General features: G+C 34.3%; 1 protein-coding gene across 2 annotated transcripts; it reads right to left on the bottom strand.

The window, feature by feature from the left end:
* Positions 1-9,045: 9,045 nt before the first annotated feature.
* LOC105218520 (SET domain-containing protein SmydA-8) lies at positions 9,046-20,887 on the bottom strand. Of its 2 annotated transcripts, none has more exons than XM_011194151.3 (4): positions 20,261-20,887; positions 10,034-10,363; positions 9,722-9,948; positions 9,046-9,660 (listed from the first exon to the last, which is right to left on the bottom strand). In XM_011194151.3, exons 1-4 carry the CDS (start codon positions 20,605-20,607, stop codon positions 9,065-9,067), a joined length of 1,500 nt encoding a protein of 499 aa, XP_011192453.1. In that variant the 5' UTR covers positions 20,608-20,887; the 3' UTR covers positions 9,046-9,064. The 2 variants fall into 2 exon arrangements, with proteins under 2 accessions (XP_011192453.1, XP_028900165.1); XM_029044332.2 differs by lacking the exon at positions 20,261-20,887 and adding an exon at positions 13,446-13,880.
* Positions 20,888-21,784: the final 897 nt, after the last annotated feature.

Raw genomic sequence — 21,784 nt, 5'->3', positions numbered from 1 at the left:
TCTCTCGACGAATAAAAACTAAACTCTACAAGTCCCTCATCATTCCCGTCCTACTTTATGGTGCAGAAGCGTGGACGGTGTCAACATCCGATGAGACGGCACTAGGAGTTTTCGAGAGAAAGGTTTTGCGGAAGATTTACGGTCCCTTAAACATTGGCAACGGCGAATACCGCAGAAGATGGAATGATGAGCTGTATGTGTTGTTCGACGACATAGACATAGTCCAGCGAATAAAAAGACAGCGGCTACGCTGGCTGGGTCATGTTGTTCGAATGGATGAAAGTGCCCCAGCTCTGAAAGTTTTCGATGCAGTACCCGCTGGTGGAAGCCGAGGAAGAGGGAGACCTCCACTCCGGTGGAAGGACCAGGTGGAGAAGGACCTGTCTTCACTTGGTTGGTGGACTCGGCTATAACCGCGTAAGCGGTTTCTACGCCAGTTAAGAAGAAGAAGGAGTGGCAGAATTAAAATATTATTAAATTTGAAACGCAAAACTAAAACAATATAGTTTAGTATTTTATTTGGTGGCATTTCAGGCAAATCCAGTGAATTTAGAAACTGGATACACAGATTATACCAATGTATAACGATTGTTCAGAGAATACTGACGCCAATTAACATTTTGAAGTTGAACGCTTATATTAGGAACATCGTTTATTCATTCGCCAGACAGCAGCAGTAGACATCTGAGCTTTAAGCAAAGGCTTATGGGCCCATGTACATTCATTCATAATAATTTTACATTTTCACAATACTTCTGCCATGCCTCAATGGTACACATTTCTTATCAATTAACAACAATTTATTTGAATTAAAATTACATATATTTGGCCTAATTGTAATTTTAAACCATTCACGAAAATGGTTTAGGAGGAGTGAAATACACACGCACAAAATAAATATATGCATATACATTTATGTATATATATATTTATAAAAATTATCAGTTTAACATTTTTATACTCTCGCAATAAAAGTTGCTAAGAGAGTTTTATAGTTTTGTTCACATAACGGTTGTTTGTAAGTCATAAAACTAAACGAGTTAGATATAGGGTTATATATATCAAAATGATCAGGATGACTAGTTGAAATCCGGATATATAGTATACTAGCAGACCCGGCCACACGTTTTTGTGGCTAAGGTATACATTAAATTAAGTTGGTCCAATCTAGGCTTCGGCGACGATATTGATTACTCGAGGTTGATTTATGTTACGTAGCTTGATGACAACTCACACTACTTTTAATTGCAAAGTGACAGGCAATTTTAAATTGTTTGTGATAATTGACTACTTGATCCTGGTTTGTAGCTGTGTCAACTCTCTTGGACCGAAATTCTAAATTGTCACATTAACATCATTGATATCTTTTTTTTACCACCAATATAGGTCATTCAATCAGTCATTTATGGTTATCATATTGAAGTTTCATGTCATGAAAACTTCTCTTTCGAGTCAATGAAGTGACAGAAATCTGTTGGAAATGTTATTAATCCATCGAGGTGTCAACTGCGACCCTACCATTTCCAACTGCTTCTACAATCGCAATTTGATATTGTTGCAAAAACACTCTTATGTTAGCTGTTAATTGGCGATTCTTTACGTGTCGCCACAAATTATATGATTTAAGGCACGCGATTAGTTCGTCAGTAACAGTTGATCCAGAAATAATTGGAAGAGTCTGGCGTAAATCACCCGCTAACAGAATCTTGGCTCCACCAAAAACGTTCATCGACAATCAAGATCTTTTAAAGTCCTGTGCAGTTCCTTCAGCGACTTCTTTAATAATCCTCGTTATAGCGCTATTTTTGGCTATTTTGCCGAATGGTGTTTCGTTCATTTGCAATTTAGGAGTAATTTCAAGGCCGAATGTGTCGTTTGTTTGCTTACTAACAGGTGCCAAATTGGTGGTGAAAATGAGTGTAATTGATGATGTGTATATGATGATTTTCTATTGGACTTTATGCCGAATATATAGGTCAAATTGTGTGTTATCTTAATAAAATTACATAAATAAATTGCGAGAGTATAAAATGTTCGGTTGGACCCGAACTTAGCCTTTCCTTATTTGTTACAAATTGTTTTGGGCTATCGACACAACCTTATTCAATTGAACAATAACAAAAATATTTTAACAAAGCAACAATGACAACCTTCAAAATATTATTTTTTTTGTTTTCTCTTTTATATTTTTCGTGTCAACTCGACTAAAATTCTCTTTTATTATCTTCCTCGCAATTTTTCCATATTTACTCACTTTCTAATCTTTTTCTGGCCTTCCACGAATATGTGAAGACTAAAATTAGCCAGGTCGTTTTTGCCGTTCTCGTTTTTTTGCGGGACAAACGAACAGGAATTTATTTTTATATTAAATTATTATCAAGCGACAATTTGTTTTAATTCCGCACACGACCATTCAGTACGGAGCCGACCGCGCGAGCGATCTTAAAGGGGGGGGGGTAAGGTTTGACAACTTTTTTTCTTCATTTTTTTTTTTAATTTTTTTTTCTGAACCATCAACATCTCAAGAATATTGTGTTAAAGTTTTCAGTCATTCGGAGAAAAACTAACGAAGTTACAGAAGGTTGAACAACGGTACCTCCAGCTGCCTGCGCTAAGTGTACAAAACTTTGAATCGATTTTCGCAAATATGTCATTTTTAAAGTCGGTGACCAGCCTACAGAAAAAACTACTGCATCGATCGTTTTGAAATTTTGAACAAATATTCTACATATATATAGCTATAGAATGACGACGAGTTAATTTTAATTACTTACAATTTTACAATAACAAATAGGTCGATTTTTTCGTCTAAAATCGTCATTTTGGCTTGAAAATGGTACCAAAAATTGAAATATTAAAAAAAAATCGACGCCATTTAAACTGATAAACTAATAAAGTAAAGAAAGCATTTTGACTTTTTGGTTTCGGATGATCCAGTGATGCTGTAGGCTGGTCACCGCACAAAAACTTTTTTTCGAGGTGCCTGCAGAGATCGACGATAAATCCGTTATTTCTCGCTATTTTTCGATAAAACTTTTTTTAAGTATCCTTCAAATGTTGTACTTTCATATAATAATAAGTAAAATAAACCTACAGCAATAATTTTTTCTAAAATAATTCATGAAAAAAGTAATTTTTTCGACGAAACAAACCTTACCCCCCTTAACCCCCCTCCGGTACCTCCGTGCCCGAGTGACGCCTACAACTCTACAACGCATAGTTAGCCGCAGAGCGATATCTGGAATGTCAGAATCTAATAATTCAAAAAGTTATATAAAGGTTTTGAAGCGATCTTAAATAATAAATCATTTATTTCGATAATGATTAATACTAAGGTATAAATAAAGAGCCTTTTCAAGTAGTGGTATTTTAATTTTTTTTTATATAAAAACGCTTATTGGGACAAAACTATAATAGTTAGAGGTATCACGACGACGTTTTTTGTAGATAATGATAAGTTCTACAAAATTGTAGTACATCACTTTGTTATATCTTCAATCGTTTTCGCAGCATTCGCGATTAAAGAAAGTTTTTTTGGTATTTTTTTTACATTATCGGAGTTTTTTTTAAACTAAATATAGCCTATGTCACTCACGGATAGTATAACTTTCCAACGGTGAAAGAATTTTTAAAATCGGTACAGCAGTTTCGGAGCCTATTCGAGACAAACAAACAAAAAATCAAAACCTTCTTTATAATATTAGTATATACTAGTATAGATGAGGGCTGAGGTAGTTCCTAAACCGATTTCACTAATTTTCACCAGCAAGGTACACTATATCAAAGACTATGAATTACATTAAATTATCTGAGAGATTTACCCATATTTTCGGTGAAAAATTACACTTTGGCACTGAGTTCTTCAAGTTCGATATCCGGTGCCTTGAAAAATTATAGTCCGATTTCCACAAGTGAAGCGAGAGATGATATGCAGTATTTGTGTAAAGTTTTATTCTGCTATCTTCATTGGTTCCTTTTGTATACAATATAAAGTGAAGGAATCAGATGGAATTCAAAATTGAGTTATATAAAAAGTAGTCGTGGATGTCAACCACGACTGTCATCAGGGTGTCAAGAAAATATTATGTACCGAATTTTATTGAAATCGGTCCAGTAGTTCCTGAAATATGGTTTTTGATCCATGAGTGGGCGACGCCACGCCCATTTTCCATTTTTTTTAAATCTGACTGTAGCTTTCCTTTTTTCTATAAAATTTAGTGTTTCTGATATTTTTCGTTAGTGAGTTAACGTACTTTTAGTAATTTTCAACATAACTTTTGTATGGGAGATGGGCGTGGTTATTATCCGATTATGTACAATGATCCCCGCTTAAGTGACCATATTTTGCGGCATTGTTGTTTTTTCTCTCAGTTTACATATAAAATTCCCCGTTTAAGAGCCTCCGCTAATACCTTTCCCGCTTAAATGACTGCAATATTTAGGCCACAAAAACAAAATTGTTTGCACATTTCCTCTTTTATGTGCCTTTTAATATTTTTGACATTGAGAGCGCTGAGTATTGTCAAAAGTAAAACATATACATACATAGTTTTGTTTTTATATGTGTTTTTTTTTATTAGATCGATTAGTTGGTAAGTACCACGAGACACTTAAGCGGGATTCATTTAAGTGCCTTTCCCCCTTAAGTGTCTTGCATGTTAAGAAGGGAATTTAAGCGGGGATTACTGTATATCAATTTTTATGGTGTGTAGTCGGGTAGGTAAGGGAAACGACTACAGAGAGTTTGGTTTGTATAGCTTTATTGGTTTGCGAGATATTTACAAAAATCTTATTTATGGGCGGGGACAGGCCCACTTTTCAAACAAAATCAGAATCATACATCCAGAAATACTTTTTCTTTGTACCAAATTTTACTTTTATAGCTTTATTTATGGCTTAGTTATGTCACTTTATAGGTTTTCGGTTTACGCCTTTTTGTGGGCGTGACAATGGTCCGATTTCGTTTCCAGTTTCCCTCAAGGAACATGTGTACCAAGTTTCCTCAAGATATCTTAATTGTTACTCAAGTTATTCGTTGCATGGACAGACAAACATCTAGATTTCAACTCGTCTCGTCATCCTGATCATTTTGATATATGTATATAACCCTATATCTAACACGTTTAGTTTTATGACTTACAAACAACCGTTATGTGAACAAAACTATAATACTCTCTTAGCAACTTTTGTTGCGAAAGTATAAAAACAGTAATTACAGCTGATATAGACATTGTGGGACAAAGACATTCCGGGTTGTTCAACCAACCCAAGATTCTACACTGAAGAAAATTGGAAAATAATATGACTAACAAATAAGTAAGGAAGAGCTAAGTAGTGCAGCCGAATATTTTATACTCTCGCAATTTATTTATTTAATTGTATTAATGTAACTTACAATTTGATCCACATATTCGACATATAGATGGCATGTAGATTCCATTGAAAATTTGAAAACTCTAATATTGTTATGACCTCAAAAAAATGAGTGAAATTTTTGGCTCGGAAACATTTTAAAATATCTGAGAGACTTATCTATATTTTCGGTAAAAAACTTATTAGAAGCACTGAGGTGCTCATGGTTGTGCAAAGTTCTGTTTCGTTATCTTCACTAGCGCTTACTTTATAACGGGTGATTTTTTAAGAGCTTGATAACTTTTTAAAAAAAAAAACGCATAAAATTTGCAAAATCTCATCGGTTCTTTATTTGAAACGTTAGATTGGTTCATGACATTTACTTTTTGAAGATAATTTCATTTAAATGTTGACCGCGGCTGCGTCTTAGGTGGTCCATTCGGAAAGTCCAATTTTGGGCAACTTTTTCGAGCATTTCGGCCGGAATAGCCCGAATTTCTTCGGAAATGTTGTCTTCCAAAGCTGGAATAGTTGCTGGCTTATTTCTGTAGACTTTAGACTTGACGTAGCCCCACAAAAAATAGTCTAAAGGCGTTAAATCGCATGATCTTGGTGGCCAACTTACGGGTCCATTTCTTGAGATGAATTGTTCTCCGAAGTTTTCCCTCAAAATGACCATAGAATCGCGAGCTGTGTGGCATGTAGCGCCATCTTGTTGAAACCACATGTCAACCAAGTTCAGTTCTTCCATTTTTGGCAACAAAAGGTTTGTTAGCATCGAACGATAGCGATCGCCATTCACCGTAACGTTGCGTCCAACAGCATCTTTGAAAAAATACGGTCCAATGATTCCACCAGCGTACAAACCACACCAAACAGTGCATTTTTCGGGATGCATGGGCAGTTCTTGAACGGCTTCTGGTTGCTCTTCACCCCAAATGCGGCAATTTTGCTTATTTACGTAGCCATTCAACCAGAAATGAGCCTCATCGCTGAACAAAATTTGTCGATAAACACATTTCGAACCGAACACTGATTTTGGTAATAAAATTCAATGATTTGCAAGCGTTGCTCGTTAGTAAGTCTATTCATGATGAAATGTCAAAGCATACTGAGCATCTTTCTCTTTGACACCATGTCTGAAATCCCACGTGATCTGTCAAATACTAATGCATGAAAATCCTAACCTCAAAAAAATCACCCGTTACATTGTAAAGGAAACGATTCAGATCGATTTCAAAGTTCTGGTATATGGGAAGTAGGCGTGGTTGTGTACCGATTTGGTCCATTTTCAAAAAATATAATTGGAATGCTAGGAAAATTTTATGTACCGAATTTCGAATGAAATTGGTCGGATTATTCCAGCGATATGGGTTTTGACCCATAAGTGGGCGGTGCCACGCTCATTAAAAATGTGTACACCAATTTGAGAGCAGCCCATCTATACAATCTTTATAATGACATTTAAGGTTTCTGGTATTTTCCTTACTGAATAAAAACATTTTTAGTTATGATCCGATTTCCTCCATTTTTAGTACCGAAATGAAACGACTCTAGAGAGTTTGGTTGATATAGCTTTAGTAGTTTACGAGATACCCCCACTTTCCCAAAAAAACTTACATCCAAAAATGCTCCTTCCTAGTGAGATCATTTATACCAAATTTTACTTTTATTGCTTTGTTTATGGCTTAGTTATGGCACGTTATCTGTTTTCCGATTTCGCAAGGTACTATTTTTATACTCTCGCAAGAAAAGTAGCTAAGAGAGTATTATTAGTTTTGTTCACATAACGGTTGTATGTAAGTCTGAAAAAAAAAAAAAACTAAACGAGTTAGATATAAGGTTATATGTATATATCAAAACGATCAGCTTGGTATTGAAAATGGGCGAAATCGGACCATTGCCACGCCCACAATATGGCGAAAACCCAAAACCTATAAAGTGTCACAATTAAGCCATAAATAAAGTTATGAAAGTAAACGGAAAACGTCAGAAGCACAAGATTTTACAGATGGTTTAAAAAAATGGAAAATGTGCGTGGCGTCGCCCTCTTATGGGTAAATATATCCATATCTCAAAAAGTACTTGACCGATTTAAATGAAATTCGATAGAAAATATTTTCTTCATACCCTGATGACACGGATGGGCAAAATCTGTTCACAACCACGACTACTTCCCAAATAACTCAATTTTGAATTCCATCTGATTTCTTCTCTTAATAATGTACAAATAAAGAACCGATGAACATTGCGAAATAAAACTTTACACAAATACTGTCTTTGAGCTGTGGCATCTCTTGTGGAAAAAATGTGGAAATCGGACTATAACTTTTCAAGTCCTCGGATATTGAACATGAGAACTCTGTGCCCACGGGTAATTTTTCACCGAAAATATCGGTAAATCTCTCAGATGTTTTAATGAAATTCGGAGGATTTTTTTCTTCTAAAAGTGTGTCTTTGTTCCGAAAATAATTAAATTCGGGTCATAACCCGATATACCTAATTATAGGTTTTTCAAAAATACAATGTTTAATACCTTATAAATCGTTTAATATGTGAGATATCTTAGCAAAATTAAGTGAGAGTATAGTCTTGGATATAGTGTACCTTGGTGGGGGAAATTGGTTCAGGACTGAGCCTTTCCCAGACTTAGCCTTTCCTTACTTGTTTTAAATTGTGCAGTTATAACATGACATAGTTCCTAATAAAAAAAGTTGAGATGTAGATATCGACTTTTGAAAAGATACTCCTCAATTATATTTTATATTCTTATACATTATTTCTCAAATAATAATTATAACATTGCTGAGTGTTTTGATATCAAATTACTCACCAAATCAAGCCAAAGTAGTGTAAAGATTTAAAGAAATATATTGTATGTACAGTGATCCCCTCTTAAGTGCCCGTTCTTAACATGGAAGACTTTTGAGACACTTAAAAGGCACTTAAATGAATCCCGCTTAAGTGCCTCGAGGTACTTACCAAACTTTTTCTCAAACACTTCAATTTATTATTTATTCTTTAAGAAGGAAAGTAACATTTATTTCTTATTAATAACAAAACTACTTATTAATAACAATAAATAAAAAAAAGCATTACAAAATTATGCATATGTTTTCCTTTTGACAATACTTAGCGCATTCAATGTCAAAAATATTAAAAAGCATTTACAAGATATAAATTGCAAACAATTTTGTTTTTGTGGCTTAAATATTACAAGCATTTAAGCGGGAAATGTACTTAAGCGGGGAATTGTATATGTACATGTAGAGACATAACAACGATGCCGCAAAATGTGGTCACTTAAGCGGGGATCACTGTATTTACATTAATAGTAAATTTTTTTTATTTGTTTCTATTAAAGAGTAATACCTACGGAATTTACTAAATTTATGAAACATTTTCAAATTAAAAGTACAGTTTGTTATATACATGGTGTAATACGATATAAATTGATAAGTCATTTATTTAGATAACTCACTTTTAAATAGGTATGTATGTGTGTTTTTGACACACTCATAGAACCATTTGAAATAATATGATTTTTGCACGTACATAAATTGTGCAGGACGTAAGTGTCAGGGAATATAAATATACATTGAGCATATGCCAGCAAGGTCGTTGTATTTACTATGTTAGCCATAGTTGTTCTTCCTTGGTCGTTTGTAAAATATTTTTTTCTTTCAATTTGTGTTTCTTGACTCGATTGTTTTCATTCGGCGACTGTCAAACCTTCCACACTTTGTATCAACTGATCCATTGCTTGCTGAGCTACTCTGCATAAATTCCCCTCTTGTGTCTCGGAATCTTCGTACTTTAATATGTCCACACATTCTTTTAGTATAGCAATGACGTCAAGAAGTTTCTGCTTCAATGCATCTGCTGTTAGAATGCTCGCTATGAAACCGCTCTTAGCCAGTAAAACTAACGGTACATGTAACTCGTAAAGCATCATTGCGCGTGTGCGACTCAAACCCGGTTCGAAGACATCTAAAACACGCAACACTTGTCGGCATAGCTCCTCTTTGTGTTCGAGCATAACATCGGGTAATTCAGATAATTCATACTCCGGCACACGACCATACATCTCGATTAGATTTTGACGCAATCCCGTTTGTATAAAGTGTAGAGGATGTGCAACAACACGGTATTTTCTCATCAGCTTCTCTGTTTCTTGTAATTTCTGGGGACTGGGATCCATTGCTTGTAATGTGGCGACTTCGGATTGCATTACAGATAGTGCTTTCTGTATAGCATTATTCGATGTTTTAAAGGTGCAAATCGTACATTTCCAGTAACAAGAAGAATCTAAAGTTACACATATTAACTACTGTTAAAAATGTATAAAGCAATATTTAAGCGTACTAACCCAATGGATTGGTAGACAGTAGCCATCCCTCGTCGCATTTACTGCACTTGAACGTGCTAAAATTTGTACCCAATTCGGTGGGGTCTTTACAACGTTTACATTCGCAAGTGAAAAACTTTCCCGCCTTCAAATGTTCCTGCCGCTGCGAAGTGCCATTCAAAGTATATGTATAAGAGTGCTGGAGCTGTTGGCCCTCTTCCAAATCGCACATAGCCCTTAGGCGGATCCTGCGAATTTTAGAAAATAAAATACAAGTTTTAAATAGTATACATATCTTCTACGTATGTACATATATATGAAATTAATAATTACTTGAAGCCTTCACTCGGGTGAATAGTTCGAAAGGTATTTGGTACACAGTTGTGCGCTAATATTCCAGTAATTGGGTACAAACAACGCAGCGCATATCCTTGTGTTGTGCGTGCTTCAAATGCATTAACCTCCAAGATACCCACTACTTGCATGATGAGATCTTCAGAAAATCGGTTGGCCAAACGGCATGGTCCTCGAAGATATTTTGCAATATTCACAAAGTCTGCATTCCAAACATCGGTCAATTTTCGACGTTCCTCGTTGTGGTATTCCATGGGTGCGATTTCTTTGTCCCAACGATCGGGATCAGTTTCCTTGGCAAGAAGGACCCTTAAAAATTGGTAAAATAGTGAAGTATTCTTAATTTTATGTTTAATTCAGTTTAGTTACAAAACTCATAAATTTTTCAATGGCAATGGTCAGAGGAATGAACGAGTCAAATAACGCTAAAGACAATTTTCAGATGTATAAAAAAATATAGTTTGTTGTTTTATTAAGTTGTTGATTGAAGATATATACAATAGATTTCACCCACTATACGATTCAAAGTCAAATTCTGGAAGATTTGTGTTCATACAAATCTATCGATCGTGTTGAAAATGAAGACGAATCCGCGAAGGGACTTACAAGGGGGCAGAGTGCTTGATTTCACGAAGTCCTTTGAGTTCCAAAGACTGACCATTTCAGTTCAAATGTATTCAGTTTCCAGTGAGATTTGCATTTGCGATGATAATCAATAGGTCACAAAGACAGTCGCTGGAAGTGTGGGCATAAATCTGGAAATGCCATGTTTTTCACACAGCCAGTTCCACGTAGAGTGTTCACGATAAGAAATATTTGCAAAGTTATGTTTTTTTGGTGTATTTATATCGAGTAAAAAAACTATTTGAGTTTCTCAGTTTAAGAGGACACAAATAAGTGTTGTTTCAGAGAAATTTACGTTGCGCATTAGTGCGCTTCAGAATATTTGAAGCTTAAATTTATAATAATCTTGTTATATATAATACTAGCAGAACGCTCCGGCTTCGCACGGGTTTAAACAAACAAAAGTTATAGGTTTTTAGACTCTTATACACACTCTCCCATACATACTTTCCCGTTTCTTGCGTGGGTTCATTTTAAAAAAGTAAAATACGGAAAATTCGAACATGAAATTATGTTTTATTTGCAATGAGCTAAAACTTGATTACGACGTCTAGTCTTTGGTGTCCGTTGTCTTTCTCTCTGATTACGAAGGTGTTTTTCTAATATTTTGTTCTTCAAACCGGTGCACACTCGTTACTCGACAATCAAGTGCGTACTTGGTATGTTTTGAAATTTTGTTCAGCAAGCAGCTCGTTACTCGACTTTCTGGCACGCGATTGCGATGCGAAGAGAATAACTTGCGAGCGATTTTCAGTTTTTAATTAAGATTCTCCATCACGGAGTCTTTTTGATACCCTCACCTGGGAACTATTTCCAGAAAGTTGAGATTCTAGCAATAAATATAGCCTCGGGGTGAATGTAGCTTTCCAATGGTGAAAGAATTTTTGAAATCGGCACAGTAGTTTTTGAGTTTATTAATTACAAACATACGTACAAATATTTCCTCTTTATAATAGTAGTATAGATAACGAGAGGGAAATGAGTCAATTAGAATATGTCAACTATGGATAGGGAAATTTAAAACAAAGGGTTGAAGAAATGGAGTTAAAGTGAACTTGTTATTACGAATCTAAATACTAGTGCCCTTAGCAAAGAGTGTCTCATATTAGTAACAACTTTTCGAACCGTTTACTAGATTTTCACCAAAGCAATAATAGGACATAGCCGTTCTAATAGTAGATCGAATCAGATTATTTTGATATATTTATTATTATATTAAATTAATAGATTATATAAATAGATATGTATATACATATTGCAAATGTTTAATCGCATGGTCGACCATATTCTCATAGAGACATCTAACCAACATTGCGATTAGGGGACGCATGATACCAAGCACTTTTAGTGCTTTCTTGAGGTAAATTCTTGAAAAATATGGGCAAATACTATGTAAGTATTAATAGAATGTTTAATATTTGTACACACGAGCGTACAAAAGTGCCTCAATAAATCAACAGTTAACTCTTCTGCATTTGCCGAAGAATGTCTTTCTACAATTGTTTGTATGTGTCATTTGTGCCTAGTCACGCACAGAAGATAAAGCATACATCAAAGTCTTTTCTTTTGCCAAAAATTTAAAACGTTGTCGTTTATTTACGCACACTAGTATTCAGTCACTTTTCATAGCAAACTTTATGCATTTTACAAAATTTTTGTGAGATTGCCAAAAAATCATTTTCCTTATAATTTAATATATTCATTACCGTACATATGTTGTATACGAAAATATGTATAATATTTAAGCGAGCGATCGATTGTTCATTCATACTGTTGCACGTACCAGTAGAATAACCAGTGTGTTCTCTTGCGTTTCCATTTAGAGAAAAGTTGAAATAAATTCATCATATTTAATGTAAAAGTTTAACAGATTACAAAAGAAGCATAATATTGGTCATTCATTCATTCCCTATTTCGTCATGATTTACGAGTATACTTATGTATATACAAATCTGATCTAATTGAGTATCTCTTAAGTCATATATGTACATGCTTACATATGTATGTAGATTGCTACCTGGTACAATGTATGGAAATGTGATTTAATGCTGTTATTTTTTTTAATGGCGATTATCTCTTGGAATTCCTTCTTTGAATATGCCATTTTACAATTGATCATTATCATATGTAACTTATTTATAGACGAAAAATGAGATGTTGAATTCTTCCATGAAAAGTTTTTACCTTTGTTCGTACGTTTATAGTATTTTTTAAATCTTATAAAAAATGTAAAATCACTGTGCAATACTCAGTAATATAATACTTCAAAATTAGAGAACACGATTATTAGCAATTCCGTTATTTTTTTCAAAACCACGTTGAGTTTGTGTCGAGTTGGAAATAGTGTACTCTTTATGCAAATTGTCATATTAAAGCTTTCACGTGTATCATCTATTTTGGAAATTATTTTGCAATGTAATGACCGGAGCACAACTTCTATGCGTTAGGTTAAGAAATGTATTCACATATCCATATTAAATTTCTACACATTGTAAATACTGAATTGCTATCTCATATATGTATTTCAAATTTTGAATTATGGCACCTAAGAGTGTGGGAGTACAAGATGCGCAGTCGTAACAAATAGGAATATTATGAATTACAGTACACATGGAATCTACGTCGGTACTTCGCAGTACTTATACTCTTGATTTATATAAACAATAAATAATATATAAATAGTTATGTTCGGTTTCATCACAATATTTAGACTTGAAACAATCAAATTTCAAAACTTCTAAATTTCTTTTTTTTTTCAAATCACTACCTTAACACTGTTATACAATCCAATTGAGGACACCTAATTGCATCGCATAGCACAGGATAAAATTTCGCCTTCGATTGAGAAAATACTGAACACTCCCACCGCCCATGATAAGGCGCACCTCTATCAGAGCATTTTGAGCATAACGGCCAACTGCATTTCGAGCAACATTGATCCACTACACAGCCCTCTATTATCACCGGGGAATAACATTCTAGACACACTGTCGGCCCGTTACATTTTGGCCCATACACCAAAGGTAACTCTTCCACTAGCAATTCGTTCGCGTTTGTATCACTTTCCGCTATCAGGTAACGTCCATAGAGAGAATTGCTGCGCACAGCTGTACGATTAAAATTGTGAAACGCTTTTGATGTCTCCATTTCTTTGACTAAAATTCTTTCAAGATGACTAAAAATCAGCCAGCAGCTTTGCAAACTATTCTCAGAAGTGAATTTTCGTGGCAAAGCAGACGGGCATAGGGGATTCTATGTACTATGTGTCTGCGCGTAGAATACAAATTTAGTAGATAGATTTTTAGACAGAAATGCCTAGTACGAGCATTAAGAATATGCTAGTATATTTATATTTATTTATGATAAGTTTTTAGTCTTTTGGTACATGCATAGAAATAAAGGGTGATTTTTTAAGAGCTTGATAACTTTTTTAAAAAAAAAAACGCATAAAATTTGCAAAATCTCATCGGTTCTTTATTTGAAACGTTAGATTGGTTCATGACATTTACTTTTTGAAGATAATTTCATTTAAATGTTGACCGCGGCTGCGTCTTAGGTGGTCCATTCGGAAAGTCCAATTTTGGGCAACTTTTTCGAGCATTTCGGCCGGAATAGCCCGAATTTCTTCGGAAATGTTGTCTTCCAAAGCTGGAATAGTTGCTGGCTTATTTCTGTAGACTTTAGACTTGACGTAGCCCCACAAAAAATAGTCTAAAGGCGTTAAATCGCATGATCTTGGTGGCCAACTTACGGGTCCATTTCTTGAGATGAATTGCTCTCCGAAGTTTTCCCTCAAAATGGCCATAGAATCGCGAGCTGTGTGGCATGTAGCGCCATCTTGTTGAAACCACATGTCAACCAAGTTCAGTTCTTCCATTTTTGGCAACAAAAAGTTTGTTAGCATCGAACGATAGCGATCGCCATTCACCGTAACGTTGCGTCCAACAGCATCTTTGAAAAAATACGGTCCAATGATTCCACCAGCGTACAAACCACACCAAACAGTGCATTTTTCGGGATGCATGGGCAGTTCTTGAACGGCTTCTGGTTGCTCTTCACCCCAAATGCGGCAATTTTGCTTATTTACGTAGCCATTCAACCAGAAATGAGCCTCATCGCTGAACAAAATTTGTCGATAAAAAAGCGGATTTCACATTTCGAACCGAACACTGATTTTGGTAATAAAATTCAATGATTTGCAAGCGTTGCTCGTTAGTAAGTCTATTCATGATGAAATGTCAAAGCATACTGAGCATCTTTCTCTTTGACACCATGTCTGAAATCCCACGTGATCTGTCAAATACTAATGCATGAAAATCCTAACCTCAAAAAAATCACCCGTTATATCTGTTGACCACGCCAAGCGTTGCTGTAGACAAGATTAACGTTAAAGTATATTATAGATAGCTATTTATTTAATACAGTGAAATTATTAGTTACGAATATGTTCAAAAACGTTATAACCGGTTTAAAATCTACGTGATTTACATTTTTACATGAGCCCAATATTAGGATATTAAAAATGTCGTAGAATTGATATTAAGTACATATCACATTGTACTAAAATTTGAAAAAAAAATTAGTACATTGTCAAATTATTAGTTGATAACACGTAACACAATCGGTCCACAATATTCTTGGTTAAAGCGTCTCTAGCTAACACAGATACCTACCCGTTTTTCTCACATGTAGGATGCAACATTTAGTTGTCCATGGGAAAAACGAAGAAAGGAATTTTTAAATCTAAGCGGGAAATGCACATCAATTCGCCTTGAGATTTATTTATTGTAAACTTTAACCTTCTGAAGGGTATCGTAGATTCTTACTGACTGATTATCCCTTAAACTTACCAGATAAAATTGTTGATTAAATAATATTTCCTGTTATATTTTTGATGATCAGACGTGTACCGTTGCATAATTGAGTTGGATTAATTACGGAAAAAAATAATAGGTGACGTAATCTACAACCGACGAGTATGTGGTAGCATTCCAACTATATCAAAATAATTAAAAATTTAGAAAATAAAATAACTTCCAATTATACACTTTCATTTTCTTCAAAAACAATGTCGATTGACTTGAAATACATATATTTTTTGCTGCCAAAATCTCGATTACTGAACCAGTACCAATCCGAGTAATTATTTTGAATACTCGGATAAATAAAGGGTTTTTAAGAGGGACAGCAAACAACGCCATATTTATTACCGCTATTTTGAAATTTTTTTCTACGTAACCGGAACGGACCCGGATTCTTATCTGGCCAAGGACTGTCAAATCGGCAGCATTCCTTAGAATTATTTGGGGAATGTTTTAAACCGTTACACCACAACAACAACAACAACAACAACTGCCTCGGTCGTGCGATTTGACGCCGTTAAACTATTTCCTATGGGGCTACGTTAAGTCTATGGTCTACGCTAACGTGAAATTGAGCAGTATCTGCCAATTTATATTTGAAAACCGTTGAAAATTGGGTTTAGCGTCTGGGCAGCAAGCGTGCCCGTGGTGGCCATGCAAAAGACATCGAATTCCATACATAATGGCATCGAATGTACTTTATCACGCTCTTATTGAAAAACCCTTCACTTTTCGTTCCAAAACATTTGAAAAAGGGTTCCCATCGAAGATGTCTCGTTTGCTTCATGAAAATAATGTAATACCAACGTTCGAATTCTTTTTTCGTGTAAAACATGGTACTATAGAACAAGTAAATATAATTACTAACGAATTTAGAAAGGCATTCGAACTGCATAAATCCTTCAGAAATATAGTAGAAATATAAAATTTACAGTTAAAATAGGTTAACATAGCATCAAGAGCAAATTTAAATTGGCGTTTTAATACAAATTAAAAATTTAGCATTGACAACAAAGTTGTATTACTTAATGCGGTTATAAAACCCATTTGGATGTATGGTATTCAACTGTGGGGTACGACCTGTGCAACCAACATTGATATAATACAGAGGTTCCAATCCAAAAAAATAATGCTTAGTCACTGATTCACCTCGCTACATATATGCGTAATAAAAATACTTACACATATGTTGATATTCCTATGGTAAAGAAGATATAGGACAGCAAAAAGAAATACATATCTAATCTCCGTGAACATCCAAACCCATTTGTTAATGAATTGGTATATTTCAGTAATCAAACACGCCTAAAAAGTATAGATCTGCCTGCTTACAAAAGAGCTAAAGAGGAACGTTCCACCAAAACAACTCAATCAAAAAATTGCCAACGTTTTGTAATAAAACAGATTATAAACATATTATTTGCAGTGAGCATTTTATAGATGAAGGTTTTATCAATCTAGTTCAATTTGAAATTTTATTTATTTCATTATATTATTCAATTTGTTGCATTGTGTTTCACATTACCGTTTTCCATTATACGGTTCTTCATGTTGCCCATTCCATGAGCTCTTCCAACACGTTTGCATTGTTAAGGTTCGATTTCTTTTGGAATTTTACGAAAGATATTATTATAGCCTGTTTGAATGAGTAATGAGAGCAATACGCTGATTATAGCGGTCAAAATTGAACTCAACAAGTAAGGAAGGGCTAAGTTCGGGTGTAACCGAACATTTTATACTCTCGCAATTTATTTATTTAACTTTATTTATATAATATAATACACAATTTGACCCACATATTCGTCATATATATTGTATAAAGTTGGAAACCCTAATATTAGGTTAGAAGCACCGAGGTCCTCATGATCGATATATGGGGTCTTGAAAACCTTTGGTCCGATTTCGGTGATTTTTATAATGGGGCTGCCACACTATAAACATAGTATTTGTGCAAAGTTCAGCATCGATATCTTCACTAGTGCTTACTTTATGTATTATAAAGTAAACGATTCAGATCGTCTTCAAATATCTGGTATATAGGTAGTAGGCGTTGTTGTGAAGCGATTTGGCCTATTTTCACAACATACCATTGGGATATAAGAAAACTATTACAAACCAAGTTTCATTGAAATCGGTCGAGTAGTTCCTGAGATATGGTTTTTGACCCATAAGTGAGCGATGCCACGCCCATTTTCCATTTTGTAAAAAAATCTGAGTGCAGCTTCTAACTGCCATTTCTTATGTGAAATTTAGTGTTTCTGACGTTTTTCGTTAGTGAGTTATTCCACTTTTAATTAATTAGGTAATTTTCAACCTAACCTTTGTATGGGAGGTGGGCGTGGTTACAATCCGATTTCCTCCATTTTTGGACTGTATAAGGTAGTACCTAAAATAAACGACTCTAGAAAGTTTCCTTGATATAGCTTTAGTAGTTTGCGAGATATGTACAAAAAACTTTGTAGGGGGCGGGGCCACGCCCGCTTCCCCAAAAAAATTACATCCACATGTGCCCCTTCATAGTGCGATCCTTCATACCAAATTTTACTTCCATAGCTTTATTTATAGCATAGTTATTGCACTTTAAGTGTTTTCGGTTTTCGCCATTTTGTGGGCGTGGCAGTGGTCCGATTACGCCCATTTTCGAACTTAACCTTCTTATGGTGCCAAGAAATACGTCTTCCAAGTTTCATCAAGATATCTCAATTTTTACTCAAGTTACAGCTTGCACGGACGGACGGACAGACAGACATCCGGATTTGAACTTTTCTCGTCACCCTGATCATTTTGATATATATAACCCTATATCTAACTCGTTTAGTTTTAGGACTTACAACCAACCGTTATGTGGACAAAACTATAATACTCTCGTAGCAACTTTGTTGTGAGAGTATAAAAATTGCCGTTTGAGCGGAATTTCTAGGTTCACAAAGATTGTGTCCTTTGTGAGGGAAAACAAGAAATGTTTATTATAGAATATACTAACTCGAACTCTTGCATTGGTAATAGAAGTCAAATTTCATACAAATTTCCTTCCAAAAATAGAACTTTTCAAGCAGGGCGTAAAACTTTAAATTTTACTCTCAAAAAATATCACATAAACTTATGTATTGCAACAAACAAAATTACAGAATACATACATATGTATGTATATACATATGTTTTAATGAAAACTTCTATAACTCGAAGTCTCTCTAAATCGAAGTTTTTTGTGGATTATTCCACATCGAGTTAGGTGATTCGAGTTAGGGAAGTTCAACTGTATATGCAACATTGTATGTACATATACTTTTAGATTATACGATAACTCAATGTGGTTGTGGACACTACTCGGTGTCATTTCAGTTCAGTGTTTACTGAAATGGTATAGTGAAAATATTGAAAATAAAACTGCATCATTTAAAATTATTGCATTCTCGTAAAATAAAATTGCCATCAATATGCAATTTTAAGTTACGCATCTTATTATCAACAAAAAAAAGCACTTTTCGAAGAAGCTTTAGAAGAAAAATAACCCTCCATATTTCTGTTAAGAAAATCACATGAATTGAGGTAATGTATGTAAACCCATAAACATATCATGTAATATATATGTATACTAAATAAGTTTATGTTCATAGAACTGTATATTTTACTTCTTAAAATGCTATTCAATTTATTTTGTCTGTGAAAAATAAAAAATACACAGATGTGAAACATTTCCGATAGGATATCAGATTTTCTATTTCAATCCCAATGTAGGTGTTTGTATGAAATAAAATAAATGGGTCATACAGACGTATTATAAATTAAGTCAATCGCTCGACTACTGCAATAAAAAAAAAAATAAATAAAATTTGCAATAAATGTGTTAAGTCTCTTTCACCGTGAAACATTTAAACATAATGGGTTTTGACAAAATTCTAAAGAAGTATGCTGGAGTGATTATCGACATATAAAATTTCGAAAGTAACTTGATTTCTTATTTTTAAAACAATAAAAAAAATTACAATTCTATTCTGATATATATTAATAAGTATTTTTGTTATTAATAAGACATAAATGTGTAATTTATTCTAAAAGAAAAAATATTGGATATAGTATTTGGGAAAATGCTTGGTAATTACATCGAGGCACTTAAGCGGGACTAATTTAAGTGCCTTTCCCGCTTAAGTGTCTCAAACGTCTTGCATGTTACACTTAAGAGGGGATTACTGTACATATAAAATATGCATGATATAATTAAAATATGTTCCAAAATAGAGAATAACGATAAAAATTAGTGAATGAAATATATATTTTTTGTTGGGAAAGGATGCGTACAAGAAGTTGAGACGCAATGGGCGACAGCAAAAAAGAATCGCCCGAGAATTTGCAAAAGTAGTTGACCCGTGTGAAAGTACACTAATAAGCAGTTCCCTTAAATTGCCATAGTCGAAAAGGACGGTTAATAAACATACATACCTATGTACATATGTATTATGGCTCTAGAGGCTAGTATAACTCACGTGTATTTTATTGTTCTGAACGTGATTATTTCGATTATGCTAAAACGGAAATTATCTCCTTAACGACTGAAAAGCATATCATTTCTAATGAATAATAAGTAAAATTAAGTAAATTCTTAATTATTTTTTAATTCAAGCAGTAGTAATTATAAAAACTATTTTTATTTTTATTATTGACTACCACTGAACATTGAAATTAAATTGAATTTAAGTGAAATTAAATATTTTTCACTAACCTCAAAGGTGTTATGCAATCGAGTTGTGTGCAAACTCCATCCTCACTCACATTTCCCGCAAAATGAACTCTAGCGTTGGTAAATATCTTACACTCACCCAGATGATCGGGTTCATCGAAACAGGAACTACACAATGGCCAATCACACTTTTCACAACGATCCAATGAATCACCATCTTCACCGAAAATTAAATCACGATAACATCCCAGACAAACAATACCGCCGTTCTGCTTGGGACCAGTCGCAAATGGTGACTCCTCCACAACCATTTCACCCTTCTTTATAGTTTCCGTGGTAACTAAAGATCGACCCAGAAGTGGATCCACTTCAACGCGCGATTTAAACATTTCAGCTGCTCCGCTTTGAGCAGTGTGTATCAGAGGTAATTCGTATAATTCAATTATTTCCAAATTTTTAGATCGTAATAAGTAAATATGTACGTAACTAAAGCGAGCGAGAAAAATCCACGTTTTAATAAAATCTATTCGGGTTTGATTTTTACAATGGTTTTGTATATTTTTCTAAACACTCCGACGGAAACTTTAATAAAGTTCAATTGCTTGTATCAACTGATTGAGGTACTGCTGCGATTAAATACACTTTTCGAGTAATGCTTTGCTTAGAAAAAATAATCAATGATAGTTTTTATATATGTATATAATAGCATTGCAACGACAGCATGTACGAAACATTTCTAGAGAATTTTATTTTTAGTTCTTGTTTTGTGGCCACATCTGCACACATTATTTGCCCCTACAGTGAACTTTACAGCAAACTATTGCAAAGGACTTGGTGTTCATTCAATAATTTTTCATATTTTACATCTTCAATGTCCTAAGTTAAATTAGTTAATAATTTTTAACTGTGAACAGTAAGTATAATTTTTCTTATTTTATAAACTATTACTTTTGTTAATTATATTGGTGCAATAAAGCGCTAAAGACATCCGTTTTGTTAGCTTAATTTGTATTCGTTTTCATGTTGTTTTCTATATTTACGTTTTGCTAGAAATTTCTAGCATATTTTCCGCCAGAAAATATAGAGGGAAAGTAAACAAACAAGAAGAAAAGCGCTCACAAGTGCATTAAATAGTTTCATACATATGTATATATGTACGAGTACATATATATGTATGTAAATATATGGGTAAACCCGGTCAAGCACCTAGCAAAGGTGTAAGTGGTAATATATACACACACAAAGCATGTATATAGATATTATAATTTAAATTAAAATTAAGAAAGGCGTACGATGTGTGTAACTTCTTATTAGTCACAAACCCTTTTCGGTATTTTTAAACCCTCGCAACAGAGTATAAGATTTTTGTTCATTTAACGAGGCTAATTGAAATCTCTGCTTTTTCCAGACTGGATAAGGAAGCGAATCGTATGGGTCTGGTGGTGAACGAGGACAAGACGAAATATCTCCTGTCGTCAAACAAACAGTCAGCGCATTCGCGTCTTGGCTCCCACGTCACTGTTGACAGTCATAACTTTGAAGTTGTAGATAATTTCGTCTACCTGG

The sequence above is a fragment of the Zeugodacus cucurbitae genome, chromosome 3 (genome assembly GCF_028554725.1).
Source record: "Zeugodacus cucurbitae isolate PBARC_wt_2022May chromosome 3, idZeuCucr1.2, whole genome shotgun sequence".
Lineage (NCBI taxonomy): Eukaryota > Metazoa > Arthropoda > Insecta > Diptera > Tephritidae > Zeugodacus > Zeugodacus cucurbitae.
Note: the sequence above shows the minus strand (reverse complement) of the source record. Positions and strands in the feature narration are given on the sequence as shown.

Coding starts and splice junctions, on each gene's coding strand:
- LOC105218520 (XM_029044332.2), bottom strand. CDS start 13,825: ATGGAGACATCAAAAGCGTTTCACAATTTTAATCGTACAGCTGTGCGC. Junction 10,364..13,445: donor GATTGTATAACAGTGTTAAG/GTAGTGATTTGA, acceptor CCAATTTTTAAG/GGTCCTTCTTGCCAAGGAAA. Junction 9,949..10,033: donor CACCCGAGTGAAGGCTTCAA/GTAATTATTAAT, acceptor TAAAATTCGCAG/GATCCGCCTAAGGGCTATGT.